This window comes from Furipterus horrens, unplaced genomic scaffold (genome assembly GCF_987537825.1).
Source record: "Furipterus horrens unplaced genomic scaffold, mFurHor1.1.pri manual_scaffold_8, whole genome shotgun sequence".
Classification (NCBI taxonomy): Eukaryota; Metazoa; Chordata; class Mammalia; order Chiroptera; family Furipteridae; genus Furipterus; species Furipterus horrens.
The window spans coordinates 44,715,665-44,738,208 of record NW_028327178.1 but is presented as its reverse complement, the minus strand read 5'-3'; the positions used below and the strand labels follow the sequence as shown (position 1 = coordinate 44,738,208).

At 40.2% G+C, this 22,544-nt stretch overlaps 1 protein-coding gene across 2 annotated transcripts in view; it reads left to right on the top strand.

Moving 5' to 3' along the window:
• The window catches only part of DLGAP1 (DLG associated protein 1), a 362,099-nt gene that overhangs the window by 257,332 nt on the left and 82,223 nt on the right, over nt 1-22,544 (top strand). For both annotated transcript variants that reach the window (XM_090285774.1, XM_090285775.1), the window contains exon 5: nt 5,296-5,325. In XM_090285774.1, coding sequence (XP_090141900.1) covers nt 5,296-5,325 — 30 coding nt within the window. The remainder of the gene's footprint in view (nt 1-5,295; nt 5,326-22,544) is intronic.

The window sequence follows — 22,544 nt, the reverse complement described above, 5'->3', positions numbered from 1 at the left end:
TATTTTCTATTTTCCATAATACTACAGGTCATAATGTTTCCAAACTCTCTGCCACTACATCAGAAAAGTTGCATTTTCTTTCAGTCTCCAAGGATATTTTTTTCCTGTCTTCTCCCAGCTTTTATCAACGGTTTCTCCAGGCCTTCTAGCTTCTTCTCTCATCTGATATGGTTTATCAGAATATCTACACTTGGCCTCTCCATCATAGCAGTCTCAGGACTTCTAACTTGGTGTCTCAAGGTTCCAAGAGGGAGTGATCTAACAGACAGGAGGAAGAAGCTGTCTGTTTCCTAAGGCCTGGGCACAGACACTGGGAGAGCATCATTTCCACTCTATTTTAATGGTCAAAGCAGTCAAGAGCTTGTCTGGATTCAAGAAGAAGGTATATAGCCCCCATTTCTCTATTAGAAATAATAGGAGGAATTTGTAACCTTTTTTATTCTGTAAAGGGTGACATCATGAAGATCTTTCCAAGTCATGTTAAGCTTTTTGAGCTTTATCTTCAGAATAATAAAAAGCCATTTAAGACTTTTAAAGGTGTGAGAGATATATATAATTGGACTTACCTTTTGAAAAGATAACTCCAGCTAAAGTATGAGAATGCACTGGAAGGAGGGTATTAATAACTAAAAGGCTCTTCCTTAGCTCCTCTTTCTCTGTTCTTATACTACAGATTCATGTGAACATTACTATGATAATTTGGCCTAAGATAAGGACAGTAGAGGTGAGAAATGAAGATTCTAGAGATATATAGATATAAAGTCAATTAGCTAACATTCCTTGAAGTCCATTTAGGGCATTATCTTGTCTCCAATTAGTTGATAAACTTACTTCTTGGGGTATCTTTTTAACATTATAATCCTGAAACTTAATTATTCTTAATTATTTACTATAATTTATGTATATTCACTCTCCATCTCTGTATTCACCTTAATTAAGACCAGCCTCTGAGTAGAAACAGTGGTCATTCGAGTGAAATTTGAAGACTCTGCTCAACAGTATCCACAACTAAAATAACATGTTTGAAATACATTTGCTGGGATAGGGAAATTCTTTTTTAGAACACCTGGAAACACTTGCTAATGATCAGTTATTCATCTGATAATATTGGGTATTATTCAATGTCAGGCACTGTTGTAGGCAGGGGAATCACAGTAGCAAGCAAGGCAGAGCAGGTCCCTGCCCTCATTCTGCTTCGTTCTAACAGGGAAGGTAGATACAGACGAGGAACCAAATGATGACTCAATGAAATAATTCTAAGAGGTGATAATCGCTATAAAAAATACAATATAAGAGAAAGATAGTCTAGAGAGTTATTACTAGGACTGCTCTAAATATAGTAATCAAGGAAGAACTCTTTGTGGGAAGTGACATTTGAAGTAAAATCTGAATGAGGAGAAAGATCTAGCTGTAGGAAGCTCTGGCAAGTTAGGGGAGAGCATTCAAGCCAGAAAGAGCAGCAAAGTGCACTAGCCAAAAGCAGAAAGCCATTAGCATTGCAAAGCACAGAGAGAAGACAGAAGTGGCTAAAGCATCTTCAATAAAAGAGAAAGTGAGATGAAGTGGAAGAAATAGGAAAATAAGCAGGAATATATCACATAGGGCCTAATAGCCAGGGTTAAAATTTTGATTAATTTTTCAACAACAGTGAGGTATCATTGGAGGGTTTTAGTGAGCCCCAGCCATTTAAAGTTTAGCATAAATTATTTTAACCTGAACTTTTCTCCTAAGAATTATTTTAGATCAATTAAAATTAATCATTAGGTGAAAGTGATAGGAAAGAGGGTGGAGTAATTTTGGAGTTGGAGAACTGCTACAGAAAGCATATCTGGTTAGTGATTGTCTCTGACCTGCAGGAAGACAATGGGCATGGTCTGCATGAATCACCCGCAAGATTAGGCTTTTACTACACTAAAGATAGCAAGTTAAGGAAAGAACAATTGGTTTCCTTTTCCTTTTCTCTCCTTTTTTCTATTTTATTTTTCAAATATTTCTACAGACCATGAAGAATTAAATGTGGGGTAGGGAGTGTAGGATCCATTGTGTATATATACATATATGTACATGCTATTGCTTACCCTGAATTTCAGGCAATGTCAATGTCAGCCAGTCACTAAATAATGTCAGTTGTGCTGGAAGTCAGCAGTGCTATGTGTAACTTTTTAGCATCAACATCAATCATTTCTTAAAGAGTCAAACTTTAAAATATATTCCTATTTTAAAATAAAATATATATTTCCCCTTGTTCTATAATTTTTTTTTTGTATATGGTTAATATTAGCTATCCAACTAGATTTAGCTAAAGGCCTATCTTACTATAAGGAAAAGTTTGATTTCGGGTTAAAAAAAATAATAAGAACGGGCCATATGGAGGTAATGACTCACTAAAGTTTTTATTAAAATAATCTTTCTCATTAGCGTTCTAAAGTCAGACTTTTATTTGTTTTTTAACTTACCTTTTCCCTTTACTCAATAAATGCATTACTGGGCTGTGGTCCACCACCACCCACATCTCCCATTAGAATTTGTTTAGATTTCTTGCTTTACTTGCATAGAGCCTATTTCTACACAATGATTAGAGTGCCTTGTTGCCCTTTCACTTGAATAACTTTTGCTGACATTATGGTTAAACACAAAAATAAATATGGCTGAAGAAAATTATATTCTGACCTGGTTTCCTGTATAAAGATTCCACAGTTTAAAAAAGACAGGATCATTGTTTAATAAGCCAGTGACTCATACCTCTTGGCATAGTTGCCTGACCAAAAGAATGCCAGGTCCATTTAGGTTGTGTTCTTAGTTGATTGTCCATGACTGTTATTTCCAAGGTAATCTATGTGTAGTATATTTTTGTGTATGACAGGTTTAAGAGGTTTTGAAATTACTGGCAAAATAACTATAAAGGCTAAGCTCACTCACATTCAGCTTGTTCAGTTAAGTTATAACCCTTTTTGTGACTGTCTCAGAAAGTATTTTGAAGATTAAGATTTTCTTTTCTGAACCTGAGTGGGAATAAACATCAGTTATAATAATGCTATGCTAGACTGGTACATACCAGCTTGTAAGAGCCAGTTGTTAATTTTCAGAAATTTTGCAAGTCTGTTATTAAACACAGTCATTATTATAAATTAAATTATTTAAATGTATAATTAAATAAATTATATTAAAAACAAAGGTAATATATACCTACAAGGGGGGACCCCGAAAATGGAATTATCTTCTGGAGGGCAGGCCAATTGTAGTACAGGTTTCCCTGCTAGGTGAGTGTTCTAGAAACCCATCTGTAACAGTATACCAGCTGGCGTTGTTGTGAGAGGCTGCATTTGGCTTCAGTTAATTTTTTTGAAGATTCTTTCAACACATTTGCCCATTTCATGATGAGGGATTTACAAGCACACCTGCCCACTGAGTGTTCAGCAGTTTTTGACCAAAAATGGCATGACCCCATGCCCCACCCTCCCTATTCACTTGATCTTGCCTCAAGTGACTTCTTTTTTTGTTTCCGCGGATGCTAAAATTCCTCAAAGGGAAACGTTTTGCCAATGTGGAAGAGGTGAAACAAAAAACAGCAGAAGCACTAAAAGCCATCAAAATAGATGGGTTTAAAAACTATTTTAAGCAGTAGGAAAAAGTTTCAATAGGTGTATTGCATCAAATGGAGAGTACTTTAAAGGTGACTGAAGTTTAAACATGTAAAATTAAATACACATTTTTAATAAATAAATTCTGTTTTGGGGGGGTCCCCAGTAAAAAATATTTACATCTTACTCATTTGACTACATTTTACTATCTATATTCTTGAGGTTGTTGATATCTACTGCACTTCTATAGTGAAATACTACATAATGATGTTGCTACTGCCCAACTCTTCCCAATGCCACAGTCATGACATCAAACTGGTAGCTTGAGATAAGTCATGGTGGAAGTATTTGCATAGTGTTAACGTTGAAATAGTTTTAATTTAATGAAAAGAACTTATATTAAAGTAAAAAAGTTTTAACAGCAGGTCAGAAAAATGATGTAATGATAATTAACTGGGAAAAGAGCAGATTGAAATGCTACCCAGTGCATGATTTGTCAAATCATAGTTGACTTGCTGGCTGTGAATACAAGTGTTTGGCCAAAATCAACAAAAGCATTATGTGAGAATCAATTGGCTATAATATAACTGGCACTAAAGAATACTGCATATTCTATTATTATTTGTAAATTCTGTAATATGGATTATTCATATCAGCAACATTTATAATAAATACACATACATATATGTATACATACTTTTTCCCCTGGAGAGTCCCTTGTTAAACATTGAGCAGACAGTACTGGTTCTGCAGGAACATGAAATTAAACAGGTAACTTGAAAATAGCCTTTTGGAAACCCAGAGAGCAAAGTTTATCTTTTTGCAAACATAATCTGTTAAAATCAGAGTGTGTTCATGCTGATGCCAATTTGGTTCACCAGTTTTGTTTCCATTTTTAATTTGAAACTCCTCTAGCTTCAAAGAGAATCAGAATGTCAACCAAATGAAACTGTAGATATTTTTATCATGGCTATCACAGAGAGTTTGGGGAATATTATTCATTTAAAACTAGGTTTTACCAAAAAATACTTTTTAAATCAAATTATTGAAGCAGGTCTAATTTATCTTAGTTTAGTATGTTCACCTTTAAATTCACCAAAAAACACATGAGTATACAGCCAAAGGTAATGTCCACTTGTTTCCTGAACAATTTGGCATGCTCAAATAGCCCTTTCACTGTCTGACCTTCAGGGAGCAGGAATGCTGAACTCATCAGACCAGAAAATGGCCCGTGGCCCAGCTACCCCAAAGAAGGAAGTTGCCAGATCACACCATGGTTTTTAACCACCTGTTACACATTTCAGCAGAAACCTTGTTCCAATATGTACCAAATGCTCTCATACACAGTAATAAATAGGAAGTACTAGACACTAGTGTCCTGTTGTGGGAAGTTGTATCAATCCATTATTCAGCATGATGTATACACAGAAATAGTCAAACAAACAAACTTGGTCTTCATTTCACCCAAGAACATGCCAGATCCATTTAGTGAAAATCTCCCCCCAAATGATTCTTGTGGAAAAATGAAGACACCCATGATGTTTAATCAAGGACTGAAAACTACCTAGATCTTGAAGTTGATGTTTGTTTAGTTAAATTATCAAAATGCCAGGGAAAAAAAAAATCCAGCTCTGAAGCATGTGTTTGTTGTGAGAAGATTGGGAAAGGTAATTCAGGTCCATTATATAACTGCCACTTTTTGTTTTTATTCAAGGTGTCATAAAACTGAGTTCTGCTGTTGAAGGTACGTTTTACAACCACAAAATCAGCAATGTTGTGCTTAAAGGTTGCATAGCGTGGCTTTGTAGCTAGAAAGCTTCTGTGGCGGTGGTGTTGATGCCATGTTCTAACTGCCAGCTCTCATCATGCCATCTGTGTTTCTCCTCATTCTGGTCATTTTCTGCCACAAGTCTCTCTGCCCTCCACACGTGGCATTAACACTGACCCAAGAGGGCAGCAAACATGTCTGTTTCTATTTTCTGCTGTGATTGCCTCATATCCAGTGCTCTGTAGAGATCCCTTTGCTTTCCAAAGGTTTTATTTGAGGCTAGGCATTGAGTCTTACCAGGAGCCTTGTTCCCATTCTTTTAGCAGGGCCCTCTTTAGAGTGTTTTTGGTCCCTGATGACAACATACCAGACATGGAGTCATCAGGCTTCCTGATGACAAAATTAAGGAGCTAAGGCCTTTGCCAGGCTCAAATGCCGGTTCATCCCAAACAGTGTGATTCAGCAACCAGGAGGTATTGCAAGGACCAGCTCCCTTTAGTGTTCTCCATATCATTCGTATTGGGCAACTGGCAGTCCCCGTTAGTTGTGCATCCAAGAAGCTAAGAAGAAAAGGAAGCAGGATTTAAAGGAAGAGGAGAATCACTGGGAAAGAGAAGTCAGAACAGTGTTTTCCTGAGTAACCCCCAAGAATATTAAAAATGCCTTATTGTTTGAAATGATTAATTGGTTTTGGCATAAAGTTTATTCCCTTACACTCATAGGAGCATACAATCAGAAAGTAGAGAATGTGTAATTTTCTCTTTTTGTGAGTTTCTGTGTTTGTTTTGGGATGTATGTGTTCTTATGTATTGGGAGTTTGTCAGTCATGCTTCGGAGGTTTCTTCATCCCCACTTAATCAGGGGAGACTCCTTGGAAGAGGTGGTGGGGTTTAAGGTGAGTCTTCACATTTAAAGAGAGATGTGGCTTGATGAATGGGCAATGCATGGAGGTGGGGAGTGGGAAAATGCAGGGGGGTTGGAGTGGTGAGACCATCCGCTTGACTCAAAATAAAGGGATTGAGAGGGCTGGAGTTTGAAGGTTGGAAGATGAGAGAGGGCCTCACTAATATACTCATGGCACCAGCAAATCCATAGTGTGAGCTCTGTGGCTTCTGTAGATTTAGTACCGTCACAGTTTTCAAAACTAAGTTTAAAAGACAATATTTCTGACATTCCTGGCAGAAAGTATGCTGCTCCTCTAAAGTAAGGAAAAGATCAGGAGAAGATGCAGGCAGTGGTGTTTCCAAATCAAGAGGGAGAGGCAAAATGATGTCGCCTCCAGAAGCAAATGAGTGCACAGTGCATGTTTCAGGCCTCTGCAAGGCTAAGCAGGAATTCCCCATGCTTGGTAGGAATTTTATTGAGAGGCATCCAAACCTCTCCCTGCCAAACAAAACATAGAAGAAATGGCAACAAAAGCAAGTAGAACCATGAGAAATTCCCAAGGCAAGTGGGTGCTGAGTTTCAGTTAATTATCTGTAGACTTCTAGATAACTGTTGGTCCACTCCGGGCTGTTTGATGTTTTATCAAGAAATGGCTTTGAAGTCAGAGCTTTACATTGCCTGCTTGGCTTAAGCACAGTATTCTACTTGCAACAAAAGAATACAAAAACAACAAGTAATTTTTTTAGAAAGCCAAGAAAACATTAGATAATGTAAAACTATTGTTCTGCTAGAATTATTGTTCTGTTCATCATTTTTGGTAGTAACTAGTTACTACTGGGTAGCATGGCCTATCTGAACCCCCAAAACAGATTTATGGTCTCCAGAGAACGATGAGAGAGTGAGGAATAATGAGGGCAGGAAGCAGACTGACTGCCTGGGCTTTTCTGGCAGACTCCTCATCACCTCCTCTGAGTCCCTGGGGCTCACAGGAAGTTCTCTGGAGCAACAGTCAGTACCAGCGGTCAGACCCACTTCAACTGCTGCTTGAGCATCTTTTTGGCAGTTGATTGGCTGAGGGCTGTAGAAGCTTGAAAGCTTGGGAGCATGCTCTGTTGTAACTATTAAAACGTGTGTGCAGGGGCCACCTAGGTGCAGTTGGTGGATGGGGTGTGTGAGTGTTCAATGCATGCATTCTTGGGGCATCTGGAATGTGAGATTTTTGACAAGCATGCTCAGAGAAATGTGTGTCGGACACTATCTCTTGATTCAAAATCAAACCTCAGATGGTAGTCCCTGTGAATGTTTCGCTAATTCCTGTACTTGCTATTTTCCATCTGTGGAATGAACTCAAGGCATCCTCATAGAGCTTATCATGTCAAGAAACATGCAAATCAGTGGTGGGGATCCACTGCCAGAAATGAAACCTACTTCCTTTTCTTCAAAATGACTCTGTTCTAGATTATCCTAGAACTTGAAAATAATGTTAATATTTTAGGTAGGTTATCTTTTCCTTTTCTGTTCTCTTTAAGAAAAAAGCAATAGTCGAAGTCATAAAAGAAAACCAACAGATTTAATGTGCTACTTCCTAACAAGTATTTATGTCATGCAGTTTTTGTTCCTTCTTTTTCGGCAGCAGGGCTGCCCCCTTCAGCATTTTGCAGCTTCATGTAAGTTTTTAAAATCTCCAGAAAGAAAAAATCTGTATCCCATTAATGGTAAGATCAAAGTAAATCATCTTTCCACATTTTAAAGATTTAAAATTATACTAAAACAGAAACACACATCGCTGCTTTAATTATTTTGAAATAAATGTGTGAACAGGAAAAAACGAGTTTGAAAAAAATAACTGCAAAGTTTTATTGATAATGGTGATGAATTCTGGATCTAACTTTAGACTGATAATCCCAAACTCTGAGAAAACTGGGGTAAAAGAGAAACATCCGGACAGCAAATTGGGGGAAAGAGGAGAGAACAGGGGCAATGGCAAGGGGTGGGGGGTACCACCCATGGCAAGAATGCCATTATAGAATCTTCTAAATATTCCTCTTAAAAGGGACTTTTCCCTCTTGAACTTGAAGAGGGCTGGGGAGACACATACCCGTGTTTCTACAAGTAGGACCAGTGTACAGCCTAATCAAGGAAAAGTGAGAACGGAAGTCACGGAATAGCTGAGTCATGCCTGATTAGAATTGCTCTGATATTCCGTAGGCGGCTATTTCTTCCCAGGGAGGGAAGGTCCAGCCCAACCACAAGCTCTTCATCTGGCATGCAAGATGTGTTCAGGCACGTGGGGAGTAGGGAGCATTTGGGCAGGGAGGTAGCAAGTCTGAGGCAACGGAAGCTGATGACAGACCTTTGCAACTGATAACCAGGGTGTGGTCTGTGATGAGACCTGCCTCAAAGGTGGTTTGTTTATACCTTGTAGGTAGGTGAGAGTCCAAAATACCAAAACGACATCAAATCCTTTGCAAAGCCTATATGAGAGAATGAAGTTTGACTTTTTTGGAAAAGTTCTATGTTTTTAAAAATAGGAACTGATGAGCCTCTATGAAAAAAATCAAATAAACAAGAAGATTCTCCAAGCCATTGCCCACTTTTGATGGCCCCTTGGTGGGGACACTGTGGGGTTTCAATTAGCACTCAAGGTGACTGTACAGCTTCAATTTCATAAACAAAAGCTCCCCTGGAAACACAAAGCTTTTTTTCTTCTTCTCACTTCATTTTATTCAGATATTTTTAACGTGTCTCATTTCTCCTTGGTAATGGTTCTTGAGCCATCAGAGCAGGGAACTGAGGTCTGTCGTCACATCCAAGATAGTGTTTTTGACGACCTCATGGCCTCAGACCTAGTAATTGCAACAAATCCTCAAGCTTAGGAAAAATAAACTAAGTAAATACTTGTTGCAATCTTTGTTCCCATTTTCAAAATTCATAATACCCACAGCTTCATGCTTGTACTGTAAACCTATAAAAATATAGCTGCTTTTCTGTTACGAAGCTCTGATCTGACTTTACATGTGTGTTGAGCACTGAGATACTCGTTTACTTTACCTAAGAAGTTCTATTTTCCGTAATATGACATGGAATGAGTACCATAATACCCCTGTCTTCATTCATCAGGGCTGTTGTAACAAATTACTATACATTGAGTGGCTTAAACAACAGAAATTTATTTCTTTTATGTGTGGAGGCTAGAAGTCCAAGATCTGGTCAACGGCAGAGTTGATGTCTGGTGAAAACCTGCTTCTGCACTGCAGACTGCTGACGTCTTGCTGGGCCCTCACGTGGAGGAAATGTGAGGGAGCTCTCTGGGGTCCCTTTTATAAAGGCACTAACACCATTCATGAAGGCTTCACCCTTAGGGCCTATTGACCTCCCAAAAGCCCCACGTCTTAATACCATCACCTTGGAGGTTACAATTTCAACACGTGAATTTTGGTGAACACAAATATTCAGTCCATAGCAGCCCCAAATGATTATAACATTTAAAAAATATGCCAAATGTCATTTCCTCCCCAGGTGAATTTTGTTTTTATCACTGTGTCTTTCTACTTTTTGAGCAAAGCAATATGTTCATTTGTCAGGTTAGACTGTGGGAAATCCATTAACAAATAGATAGCTGATGGACTTATTTCTGGTAATAAATTTGGAATAAAGTTTCCACATTTTTTACTTAAGTCAAAACAAAACATCTTTAGAGGTCTTCAAGTCAGACTGCTCCAGAGATAGGGAAGGGCTTCCTCCAGGGAAGGAGTGAAAGGTAACAGAGTGTCGAGAATCTAAAAATGCAATATTGTGGAAACTGAAAACAAGACTCAAGGAAGTTGTCTCTGCAGAAAAAACAAACAAAAAAACACACCCAGACCTCCTGCTTACAAGGCTAACCTGGGAGCTGGATCAACCTACTAATAAGCACATAAATGTTCTCTTCCCAAATGTATCTTGCAGAAAATTGTCATTATACTTTTGGCAAAATTTTCCTATTGCATAGCAATGTCTCTGGGAGGGATGAGCATTAAGTACAGAATTTACCAAATAGCTTCTGAAAAGTAGGACCCTCCTGAAATTGCAAAGCTGGAGTCATGTGACCCAGAAACTAGAAGATGGATCAAGGTATGCCTAATTTGGGGTCTTGTTTAGGATTACCCTCACATCAGTAGAATTAACCTTGAATAACTATTGGCAGCATTTCAGAGTTCTTTCACATTCGTTTTTTGGGTTTGTTTGTTTTTTTTCACTTTTAGTTTTTCTTTCCCCCCCCCCCCCGTCCTGCCTTCCCACCCCTCCTCCTCTATTCCAGCTGCACTCAGAAGTTGTGGAGTAAGGGTATGGGGATTCTTCAGGCAACAGAAAGCCAACCATTTACTGGATGGTTTTGGCAAGTAAGCAGTATTTCCCTTGGTGCCCTCACTAATAAACGGGGAGCTCTATTTCTTAAGGCAGCTGTAAGACTACACAAGCTAATTGAACACAGTGAATGGAATACAGTAGGTGCTCAATAAGCTTTTGTTCTCTTCTTGACCATTTTTCTTTCTCTGTTAACTTCCCTACATCCTTCCCTCTTTCCAGTGTCCAAAGATCATTATAGCAAACAAATGATGATTCCTCTAGGATTATATCATAGCACACCACTGTAAGTCAGTTTCACTTGGGGCAAAGCCACAAACAACCAGCATAAACCGCTGTTTCTCCACTTTAAGAGAACTTAGGGGGAATAGAGTTCCTTATTACCTCACTGGGAGCCATGACATCTCTGTGGATCGGGGAGCAGTTACCCAAATGAACAGTGCCAGGAGCCAACCACAACCCTAAACAAGGGTGTTCCCGTCAGATGGAAGTGTCCCCTAACCTGCTCTGCAAGTCCAGGAGGAGGGGGTGGGGATTGAGAGAAGAAGAAAGGTTTTCAGGCTGATCCAACAAACGAAGTGTTAGATAAAGACTGATTTCATCGATATGGCTAGTGTATTTTAATGAAGTAGATTGTAAATTCACTGTATTTGTGAGTGTGCCATTTGTCAAAACTGATCAAAAATACAAAAATTTTTGAATAACAAGAACTAAAGTGACAACAACCACAGATATCCAGGGTAGCTTTCTGTAAATCTTTGAACTTCCGTAGCCAAAAACTAATAGTTCTTGCTGAATTAGCAGCCTTGAGCACCTAGCAACAGATTAGCATAACCCAGAAGACAGTTGGCACCTGAAGCACTATAACCTAGCCTTCACTACCCTCCCAGGGGCAGGAAGTAGAAATTTATAAACCGAAAGCAAGCTATAAAGGAAAATCTGCCAGTTTTAGTCACTGGTTTATTTCCTTTTTGTTTGTTTGTTTGTTTGTTTTTTAAGAGTGTAAGTTTCAATGTCTATGTTTGTTTTTATTATTTTTAGCAATCTACTGGAAGTTTTCAATGTAAGTAAAGCTCTTACTTTAAAAAAATAACCACACTGATTAAGCTGCCAAATAAGGCAGTTTTTGAGGACAAGTGGTCTAATTAGCAGTCTTTGAGGCCAATTTAATAATGATAGCAAACCACTTTTGTATTTGAATCCCAAATTCAGAAAGTGGCCTTTACGTTTTCAATCTAAAATGAGAGTCTGACCCTACTGTTAATTTTGGAACACACCATGAGTTAGACAACTGCTGAAATGACTTACTGCTGCAATTTGAAGTATGAACCTGGGGATCACACCCTCTTAAATTATACATCACACCCATTAAAATTAACTGTAAAGTCAACTTTACAGTTGACTTTATGTGTATTGATCCTATGTGTATTTCGTATTCAACTAAAGTGCTTACATACCACAGCTGTACATACAGAAGTTTTGTTGAAGCCATGAATATTTTAATTTGGAAGAATATACATTATGACTCTCATTTGGTTTTACTGAGGAAAAAGCCAAAGGATTTACAATAATATATCAGTGAAATGCAAAGTCAAATACCAGTCCAAAAGCTTTGTGGATCTGAAATGTTTTGGAGAAATGTGTGGAATTTTAGGTATTTCTTAGTTTAAACCAACATGTGTCATTGGGTGGAAACAGAAAGCTGCTAGACACAACTCTGTTGTGTATAGGGTTGATTGAACCTGTGCCTGTTAGGAGGTATAGAAGCAAGTTTAATTTCCTCTTAAGTCTTCTATATCTCATTGCTGATTTTACAGATGACCTCCTCAAATATGCTCCTAACACTGAGTTTAGAACACACTGAATTGGAGGAAAGTGTAGAACAGTAGAAAGGGCATTCTTAAATTCAAACCTTGTAGCCATAACTTCATGGCTGTGTTGTAATCTGAAACAAATTACTCACTCTGAACTACATTCTTCTCATCTGTAAAATGGGGCTAAAGCTACTTAGCACTCCAGATAACTAAGAGCTTAAATAAGATGAGATCATGTTGAAGTACATAGTAAAACATTTGGCACATAGGTACTCAAAATATTTTAGGTGTTTGTTAGCATTTTTATTTTTATTATATTGGCTCAAAAACTGAATTAGCAAAGTCAATGCTATGACTTTTGTTTGCTGTTATTTCATAAGCTTTTAAGAATACTAAAGTGCCTAAAGTAATATGAATTTATTTTTTACTAAATTGAATATAATTTTATTACATATAATATCATGTAAATCTAACAATGGGGTGGATACAATCAAAATCACATTACACACACACACACACACACAAAAAAATCACATTACAGAAATGATCAGCGTGTCTCCAAATGTCTTTTACTCAACTGTTTCTTTTTTTAATCTGGTTATTGATTTGGTTTAAGTTTGGAGTGCTTTGTTTTCTTTTTCTTTTTAATATTGCTTTGAAGTAGCAGTATTCTAGCATATGTTCATCAAATTTAAAATGGAATATTTTAAAAATACCACCATAGAATTATTTAGAACATACCAATCTTTTCAATACCATAGCAGACATACAACATTATATTTATAAAACACAATGAGGGAAAGAATTCAGGCTGCTTGAGGACAATGGCAGCAAGCACAGAAAGACTGTTCCCAAACATAACATTTTATTACTTCATTGCTATTAATCTATTTAAGAAAAATTAATGGATAAAGTTATTAAATGCCTACACTATGTCATGCCTTGTACTAGGCCATGGGGATAGAAAGATGAACCCGACCTAATTATGATTTCTAGAAAAGGCAGCATTTATGTAAACGGATACTGAAAATTTAATATAATAAAAATTCAACAGTAGGAGTATATAGAAAGAGCTATATGACCATAGAAGTTAGCCTAGAAATTTTGCCTGGCTGGATCAGAAAGAGACCCCAGGGAAGGTCTAGGTCTTGAAAGACATTGCTACAATAACAAACAGCTCTCAAATATCAGTGGTTGAACTTCACAAAAGTATTCCAACTCATACTATATGTTCCATGAAAGTTGGCAGGTCTGCTCCACATAGTCTCTCAGAAGCCCAGGCAACCACATATTGCTATATGCCCCTCCATAGGAGCTATAACTTTTTTATTTCCACTAGCCTCTTAAATGTACTTTTTAAGTCCTGGACAAATTACTATTGATAAGCTGTGAAAGTGAGTAACAATACTATAAGCTAACATTTGAGAAGCACTTATAATGTGTTTGTAACTATAATATGTTTGCAAGCAAGGGAAATACATGCATTACCTCATTAAAACCTCACAGGAGCTCAGGAGCTACTCTTATTATTACTTGATTTCAAAGGAGGAAACCAAGGCATGGAGAAGTTCCTAGCTCAAGTTCATAGAACCCCAAACCCAAAGTAAGTAATAGTCCTTTAAGTCATCTACCATACTACCCTCCTTTTCAGTATAACTATGTTTTCAGATAGAGCTAAAGAGGCTTTGTTTCAATTTGTGATAAAGTATCTAAGGGAGATGGCACGCAGTGAAATCTCCAGGTTTACATATAGTACTGAGTACTTTCGGGTATAGTCTCACAATATTGGGTGAGTTTTTGTGGATAATTACAATGGAGCACAAATAAGTAAACACACTCCAGAATGTGTGTCTACAGTAAGGGGCACTGGTCTGCGTGATCCTGTTTAAGGGATCTCCCTGAAGATACTGAACAGAAGCAGCCTTGTGCCTTGGAGGTGAGGCTTTGAGTTTCACCTCCATGCTTATTAGCTCCCCTTGGGCAAGTCATTTCCTCAGTGTTTGGCATCCTCATCTGGCAGTGGGGGTAACTGGGGGATTTAGGAACTTCATAGGAACTCAGGCTCTGCTTCCTTTAGAAAAGCCACCCTATATCATTTCAAACATATTACAATGATCTACATCCTCTAAATGAATTTGTTTTCTGGATAAATATTTTGGAAGAATTTTCATCATTTTTTGTCTATAATTATAATTACATATGTAAAATTTATTTAGTTTGATTAGCTATGATTCCTTGGTAATCATACCTACATAGGAATTCCTCACAAAATGAAAAAAAAATCTAACCCATAAAGTACTTTCAAGTAATAGAATTTTGTTAATTGTTTAACAAGAAGTGATGCTAACATAATGTTAGTTTATAATAGCATTTCATTAAATTTTTATTAGTTTTGATTTTGCAGTTTTTTATTCACGGTTGAGTGACAGTAACTCTTTCCAAGGCTCATCAGCCAAGGCCTGATCCTTGCAGTGCACAGGACACAATCATAGTAACACGTGTTCTATGCCCTCACAGTATTGCTGTGGGGTTACATGTGGAACTGCTGTGGCTGAAGAGAATGAAAAACAATGTCCTTCGAGAAGCAGGAGGTAGGAACTGCTGCTGTGAAACCCACGGAGGTAGAGGGGGAGGCTCTGTGAGGCAGGCACTGGGCAGGTTCAAGAGCTCATGGCCTTGGTTCTTTTTGCATATTCTGTGTGTGATGTCTAGACTTTGCTTCTGGGAGCATCTTTGGAAAATCACTGTTTTGTCTTTTAGGACAGGGAGGAGGAACATTCAGTGACAGCTGCCTGGGTCTTTGTGATCTATTTCTTGAAGTTTCGTGTATTTTGTTCTTGAGATACTGCCTAGTCTGCTTGGGCTATTACAACAAAATATCACAGATTGCGTGGCTTAAACAATAGACATTTATGTTCTCACAATTCTGGAGGCTGGGAAGTCCAAACTCAAGAGACCCAGCAGGTTAAATGTCTGGTGAGAACTTTTGTCTTTGTCTTTAGTTGCAGAGGGCTACCTTTTTGCTGTGTTTCACATGCCCTTGCTATGTCTCTACATGGAGAGAGGAAAAAAAGAGCAATCTGGTATATCTTCTTACAAGAGCACTAATCCCATCAGGGGCACCCCACCTCATCACCTCATCTAAACCTAGTCACCTCCCAAAGTCCCCACCTCCAAATACCATCACATTGGGAGTTGGGGCTTCAACATACGGATTTTGTGGAGACCCAACATTGAGTCCATAACCACTACCCTTGGGTGCATATGGCCTAAATCAGATGTAATACAACCAACGCCCCCTGTTAAACAGAATAAATGTGAATTAAAAGGGGGTAGAGTATTCTTCATCTGTTAGTTTCCCCTATTCTCGTAGTCTTTATCATGACCTTTGGGGTCATCCTGAATCTTAAAAAGTTAAAAGTTTCTGTGGAGGAAAAATGAATAGGCTCTTCGTTCTAAGAAAGATAAATCTTAGTTTGTGGGATCCAGTGGTAAGTGAGCGTGCCGCAAAGTAGAGTACAGCTGAGAGAAAATGACATGGCAGGAAAGAGCCAGCAGCCTTGCCAAGCAGTTTGCTTTGAAATCGCAGAGGCTGGAACAGCCCTCTGGTTTCCTGGAATGCCTTCACTCAGTCGTCCGGTGGTAGCTGAGGAAAAACCCTGATGCATCCGGCGGTGAACTGGAATACTTCCTCTGCCATCAAGGGCAGATACCCCAAGTGATGCACGGAGCCCTGCACATGCTCAGTGGCACAGCCAAGGACACACTGACCAGTTGCATGCAGGCTCACGCAGTGGCAGCGTGTCTCAGACCCACTCTAACAAAGGGACAGTTCACACCCAGGTCACCGGCGCCCACGGTCTCCCAAAGAGGCTGACATGACCACATCGCACAGGCTAACATTGGTCAGGCCCGTTTTATGTGTCACAAGAAAGGCGGAGCAGAAGTGACTGAGGGAGAGCCTGGTTTCCCCTAAGCATTGGCATTTTATTAATCTCATCGCAAAAGCTGTCACTTACACGCAAAGGTGGTAAATGCGCCTCACTTCCGCTTGCGAGATGGGATGTGGAAGCAGCTGGCTGGGTGATATGGAAGGGGCCCAAGGAGGAGGGAGGAAAAATACTAGATCTGACCAGATGGGTCAGAGGAAGACAGGCAGCGAGGAGGGAACGGGAACCTCCAAGCTGAGGTCCAGCCACATCCTGGCACAGGGGACCCAGGCTGCTGCGAGAAGTTCCATCAGCTGAGCAGCTATGAGAAGTGCCATCGTTTTATAGGGGACTTTCCCTTTTCGCAGAGCCTTGAAGAACCTCAAGAGATGTCAACAGAACTTCAGATGGACTGAACTTGTGAGTTGGATCCCTTATACATATGAAGCCTGGAAATAGGAGATGATGAATATCAGGGCTAGTGTAAACAATAGCTATTCATTTCTACTAACAATATTAACTACAATTTATGATAATTAGTAACAAGGCCACTAAGCATTTACCTTCTTCTAGGTCCTGCATTAGCATCTTGACATAAATTATTTCACTTGACTTCTCAACAATGCTATCACAAAAGTCCTTTTAGCATGCCTAGTGTACAGAAACAGCACTGAGGCTCGGAGAGATTACACAACCTAGGGTCACCCAACTAACAGGAGGCAGATCCAGGACTGAAATTAATGTTTATGTGATTCCAGAACTTCTGGAAGTGGTAAGTCCACTCTTGTTTTCAAAAGTATCTTTCAAACTACCCAGTATGGGGTTGCCTCCAGCAGGTAAGCACTTTAAAGCTAAGAGGGAAAATAACCATCTCCTCTGCCACTCCAGACAGGGACAAATGCATGTGATAATGCAGGGCTCTGGAACAACAATCTAGCCGGATTCTTGGCCCCTCTACCACAGGCACAGGCTATGTGAAGGGAGTGGGGACTTGTGAACACATGGAGACTGAATTCTGGGCTCCCCCTCCTTCCACATTCCCCCTGTAGAGCCCATCACTGATTCCTAGTCAAGCATAAATTGTGAAATAACTAGCTGAGCTGTAGACTCAATAGGAACACAGACACCAGAGGCCCACAGGTACCCTTCACTCGTGAAGAACTGGCCCAGATGACTTACTTTTAAGCTGAACCTCGGTGCGCAGCAAAATCACCCAAAGGGCTTGTTAAAACCCAGACTGCCAGGCCCCACCCCCAGAGTTTCTGAATCAGTGGCTCTGGGGTGAGGGCTGAGAATTTGACCCACATTCAGGTGCCACTGACCCTGCTGGCTGGGAGACTATCTTTGAGGTCCACTGTTTTAAGGGACAGAAGCTTTAGCTTTGTGTGTTATTTTTATTTCTGGGCACTTATCAATGCTTATTTAAATGTGATAGCAGCTGTTCTCAAGGACTTTCATTTTTTCCCCCTGTGTGGGTTTCCTGGCGCTGCTGTAACAAATTATCACACACTTAGTGGCTTAAAACACCAAGTTACACTGCAGAGGTCAGAAGTCTACAGTGGGTCAGTAGGGTCACACTCCGTTGTGGCAGCTCTAGGGGTGAATACATTCCAGCTCCTTGGAGGAGCCCTGCCAGCTCCTCGAAGCAGCCTTCAGTCCTCACCTTGTAGCATCTTCCTCTGTCTTCAAAACCATTATCTTCAAACCTCTGTCTGTCACCTCTGCTTCCACCATCACATCTCCCTCTCTGACTCTGACCCTCGTGCCTCCCCCTTCTAAGGACCCTAGTGATTACATTGGAGCCACCTAGATAATCCAGGATAATCTTTTAAGATCCATAATTTAATCACAGCAGGGAATTCCCTTCTGCCATATTAGGTAACATATTCACAGATTTCAAAGATTCGGAATTTAGGGGCCATTATGCTGTCTACCATCCCACCCATCTTATCACCTGCTTAAACAGCAGGTGTCCGTTCTGTCCCTTATCACCCTTCCCACAAAAGAAAAACCAAAACTGTATCAGGATTTGCATGATACAATCCCTTCTTCTGACTGTCCTGGTAGTAAAGCATCCTGGCAGGAGGGGTAGGTGGAAAAAGCCCCAAAGACCGGAAGAGATGAGGGAGAAAGAAGGCCAATCATGCCCAGAAGAAGGAAGGAGTTAAGTGCTCAGAGATGAGCCTCTTAGACCATGCTCCAAACACCTACTACATCCCCGCGTACTTGTTAGACTTCTAGAATCTAGAGCCACAGTCATTCCCCTTCTGAGCCTGGGGGCCCCAGAGGGCTTGGTGAAGGTCAGCCCTCACCCCAGGCTCTGCCACCAGGACCACCATCTTAAGCTGCCAGTAGGCCACTTGTGAAACATTCAGAAAGAGAAGCTGTATTGAAAGGCTTTCTTGCCTTTTGAGTTTCTGATTATTACCTTCAGTACTTTTCTGGACTGAAGTCCCAACCTCAAGGCTGTGAACTTTCTGTTGATAAGTGTATCCATTTACTAGAGCTGCCATAACAAAAAGTACCACAGACTGGGGGCTTAAACAAAAGAAATGTATTTTCTCATGGTTCTGGAGGCTGGAAGTCCAAGGTCAAGGTGTGGGCAGATGGTTTCTTTCTTTCTTTCTTTCCTTTTTAAGATTTTATTTATTTGTTTTTAGAGAGAAGGGAAGGGAGAAAGAGAGGGAGAGAAACATCAATGTGTGGTTGTCTCTCTTGTGCGCCCCCAACTAGGAACCTGGGGTGCAACCCAGGCATGTGCCCCAACTGGGAATCAAACCAGCCACACTTGGTTTGCAGGCCAGAGCTCAATCCACTGAGCCACAGCAGCCAGGGTTCAGATAGTTTCTTCTAAGGCCTCTCTATGTGGCCTGCAGAGGGCTGTCTTCTTCACATCCTCACAGGGCCCTCCGCTTTGAGCATGAGCCTTTCATGCCTTTCTCTTCTTATAAGGACCCAGTCATACTGGATTTGGGCCTACTGACCTCATTTTAACCTAATAACTGCCTTAAAGACCCAAATACAGTTAGTCTACAGTTAGTCTGAAGTACCAAGATTTAAGTCTTCAACATACGATTTTTTTTTAAGATTTTATTTATTTAATTTTTAGGGAGAGGAGAAGGGAGGGAGAAAGAGGGAGAGAAACATTGTTGTGTGAGAGATACAATACATGGATTGGTTGCCACTGGTACACCCCCAACTGGGGACCTGGCCTACAACCCAGGCATGCGTCCTGATTGGGAATCAAATCCGTGACCTTTTGGTTCACATGCTGTTGCTCAGTCCACTGAGCCACACCAACCAGGGCCGTATAAACCTTAAGGGAGACAAAATTCAGCCCATAACTGTGGGCTAGGATGCTGGGAGATTAGAAAAAGACCACTTCCATTCTTTTGTGGTGTAACAAGTGGACTAGGCAATTAGGGTGAGTGTGGAGAGAGGAAGCTAAGACCTTGACTTTGAAAGTGTGCACCTCGGCCCAGATTGGCTTGTTGGTCTTAGGTTAGGCATAGGGGAAGGCAGAGAAGGTCAAGGCTTGGTCTTAGTCTGTGTAAACAAGTAGTAGCATCTTTGCTGATTCCCTGCAGATTTTTGGCTGATACAGCTAGCCACAGAAATTTCACCAAGTCAGTGCACACCCCTTGACATAGAGGAAATAAAGAAGCAGACAGTGAGTGTTTGTGTCTGATGCTCTTTGAAAGGGCTGTGTGAGAGAAAATGATTTCATTCTCAAGGCATGGCTCTTAGAGGGAAGTCAAACAGCGAACAAGTTGAAACTAATCAAACAGCCTTATCTTACTCTTGATTCATGGGTTCCTCTTTCTTCAAAGCCCTTTAGAGGCAGGACACTGAATTGTCATTGTTAGAGTAAGTGCTGTTGCAAGGTCCTTCCTGGGAAATGTTGCACCTGTGATTCACAGGACCTGGAAGCTCTAACATTTTTCTTTGACAAACCTTTGTTACTCACTGGTCAGACTCACTAATAAACACAGGCTTAAAATATGAGTATATAAATATACAAACTCACACATACACTCACACTAAATGCAACAAGCCAGTCACAGAAAAAAAAGACAAATAATATATGCTTCCACATGCACAAGAGACCTAGAGTCGTCAAATTCATAGAGACAGGAAGTAGAATGGTGGTTGCCAGGGGCTGGGGGAGGGGGAGGGGGCAGTTGTTCAGTGGGTAGACAGTTTCAGTTTTTCAAGATGAAAAGAATTCTGGGGAGTGTTTGCACAACAATGTGAGTGTATTTATTGAAGTGTATAGTTAAAAATAGTTAACATGGTAAGTTTTATGAACATATATTTTAACAAAAATTTTTTTGAAAACCTCTGCTGGAAGCAATCATGTAGAAAGAATACATGGTTGAGGGGGCCAACCCGGGTTTGGATCCCATATCTGCCACTCACTGCTTTGGGAGCAATGCTCTGTATATGTCTTAAAACAGCAGTCGTCTTATTATTCCTCAGTTTCTGTGGGGCAGGAATTTGAAGGAGATAGAGCTGACTATTTCTGGCTCAGTGTCTCTCCAGAGCTTGTAGTCAGGGGTAGAACACTGGGGGGCAGGGGTTGGATGAGCATCTCCCCTCACCTTACAACCTCAGAGCTTCTCTATCTTTCCACATGGCCCACAGGGACATCCTTACAGCATGGGGATCTCAGGACAACTGGACTGGTCTGTGGTGGCTCAGGGCTCCAAGCAGGCAGCTGTCCCAGGGAGCAGAGATTGCATCACCTTTTCTGATCCAGCCTCAGTCAAGCAGTGTCACTTCCTTCACACTCTCTTGGTCACAGGCAAATCACATTACCCCAGGTTCAAGGAGAGGAGACTTAGACTCCACCTCTTGACAGGAAGTGGTGAAGTTCTAGAGCAGGCTTAGCAAACTGCGCGCAGGCCCATGAATTGTGGCTCACCTCTTCAAGACAGCCAGCCTGTTCATTTACATATTGTCTCTGGCATTGCCACAGTGGCAGAGCTAAGTGTTTGGGACACAGATGGCATGGTTCACAAAGTCTAAAATCTGATTGGCTCTTTATAGAGAAGTTTGCTGACCCCTGTTCTACAAGAACATGTCAGATGGAAGACATTGTTTCAGTCACCTTTGATAATTCCCATCTACCACAGGCAGTGTAACAGCCTCTCTGAACTTGACCTCCAGTTCCATATCTGTAAAATGGATCATAAGTAAAAAGTACTTAGCACAAATCCAGGGCTGTAAAGATAAAAGTATAAAATTCAAGTCTTCCTTTTCCCAGACTTAAATACATATTTAGTACTGTGGAGGAAAGGAATGTTTGCAAGAATTCTTTTAAAAAGCAATCCTCACCCCACATTCCTCAGTGCATTCCTTTATCAGACTAGCTATATTTTTACCTCTCAAAGAGCAGGTACCTGAGGGAACAAAAGAGATCTGGGAAATTTGGGATTAAGCAAGTAGGAAAGAGCAGAATGGCAGTGTATCTCCAACTGCCCATGGCAAGGAAGACTGGAGAAATTGTACCTGCTTCCCAGCTGTGCTCAGGGCTGCCTCTGCCTCAGACAAAGCATTGAAAAATGTTTTCTTGGCCTCCCCTTACCCTTTGCCTCCCTTTTTCCATTGCCCAGACTTGCTATCTCTGCTCCAACCTCCTCCCACCTGCCAGGATCCCCAAGTCTTTTCTTTCCTCATGTGGAATTTCCAAGGCCAATCCTCCAGCACAACCAAGAGATTATTGGCTTGTGACCTGGCTTTTCCTCCTTCTCCAAATTCAAAAAGGGGCATACTGGAGCATATTGATGAAGCGCCTCTGAATTCCTCCTCTTCAGAAGCAAGCTTCTGTTCAAGAAAAGAGACCTCTAACTTACTGATGTAACATTAGACCGACCTTCCATTCCCAACTTTTCTAATCATTTTCTCCAAACCACCAAAATTACCAGTTCTATTTATGCATCACTTAAAACATTATTTTGTCTCCTCTTCAAGTTATGTTTGACTTCAGTCACTTTTATAATTTACTTAACTTCCTCCTAAACTATATATTGAAAGAATTGTTCCCTTTTAATGGAATTACTGTCACTTTTATTTTTATATAAAATATTGTGAGGGGGAATATGCAATTTAAGTAGAGACCATTCCCTTTGGTCCTTTTAATTCTTACAGCATTTCCCCCTCCCATTTAGCCTAAAGTTGCAACTTTATTCAAATTTTATAAAATATTTTGTGGTATTTC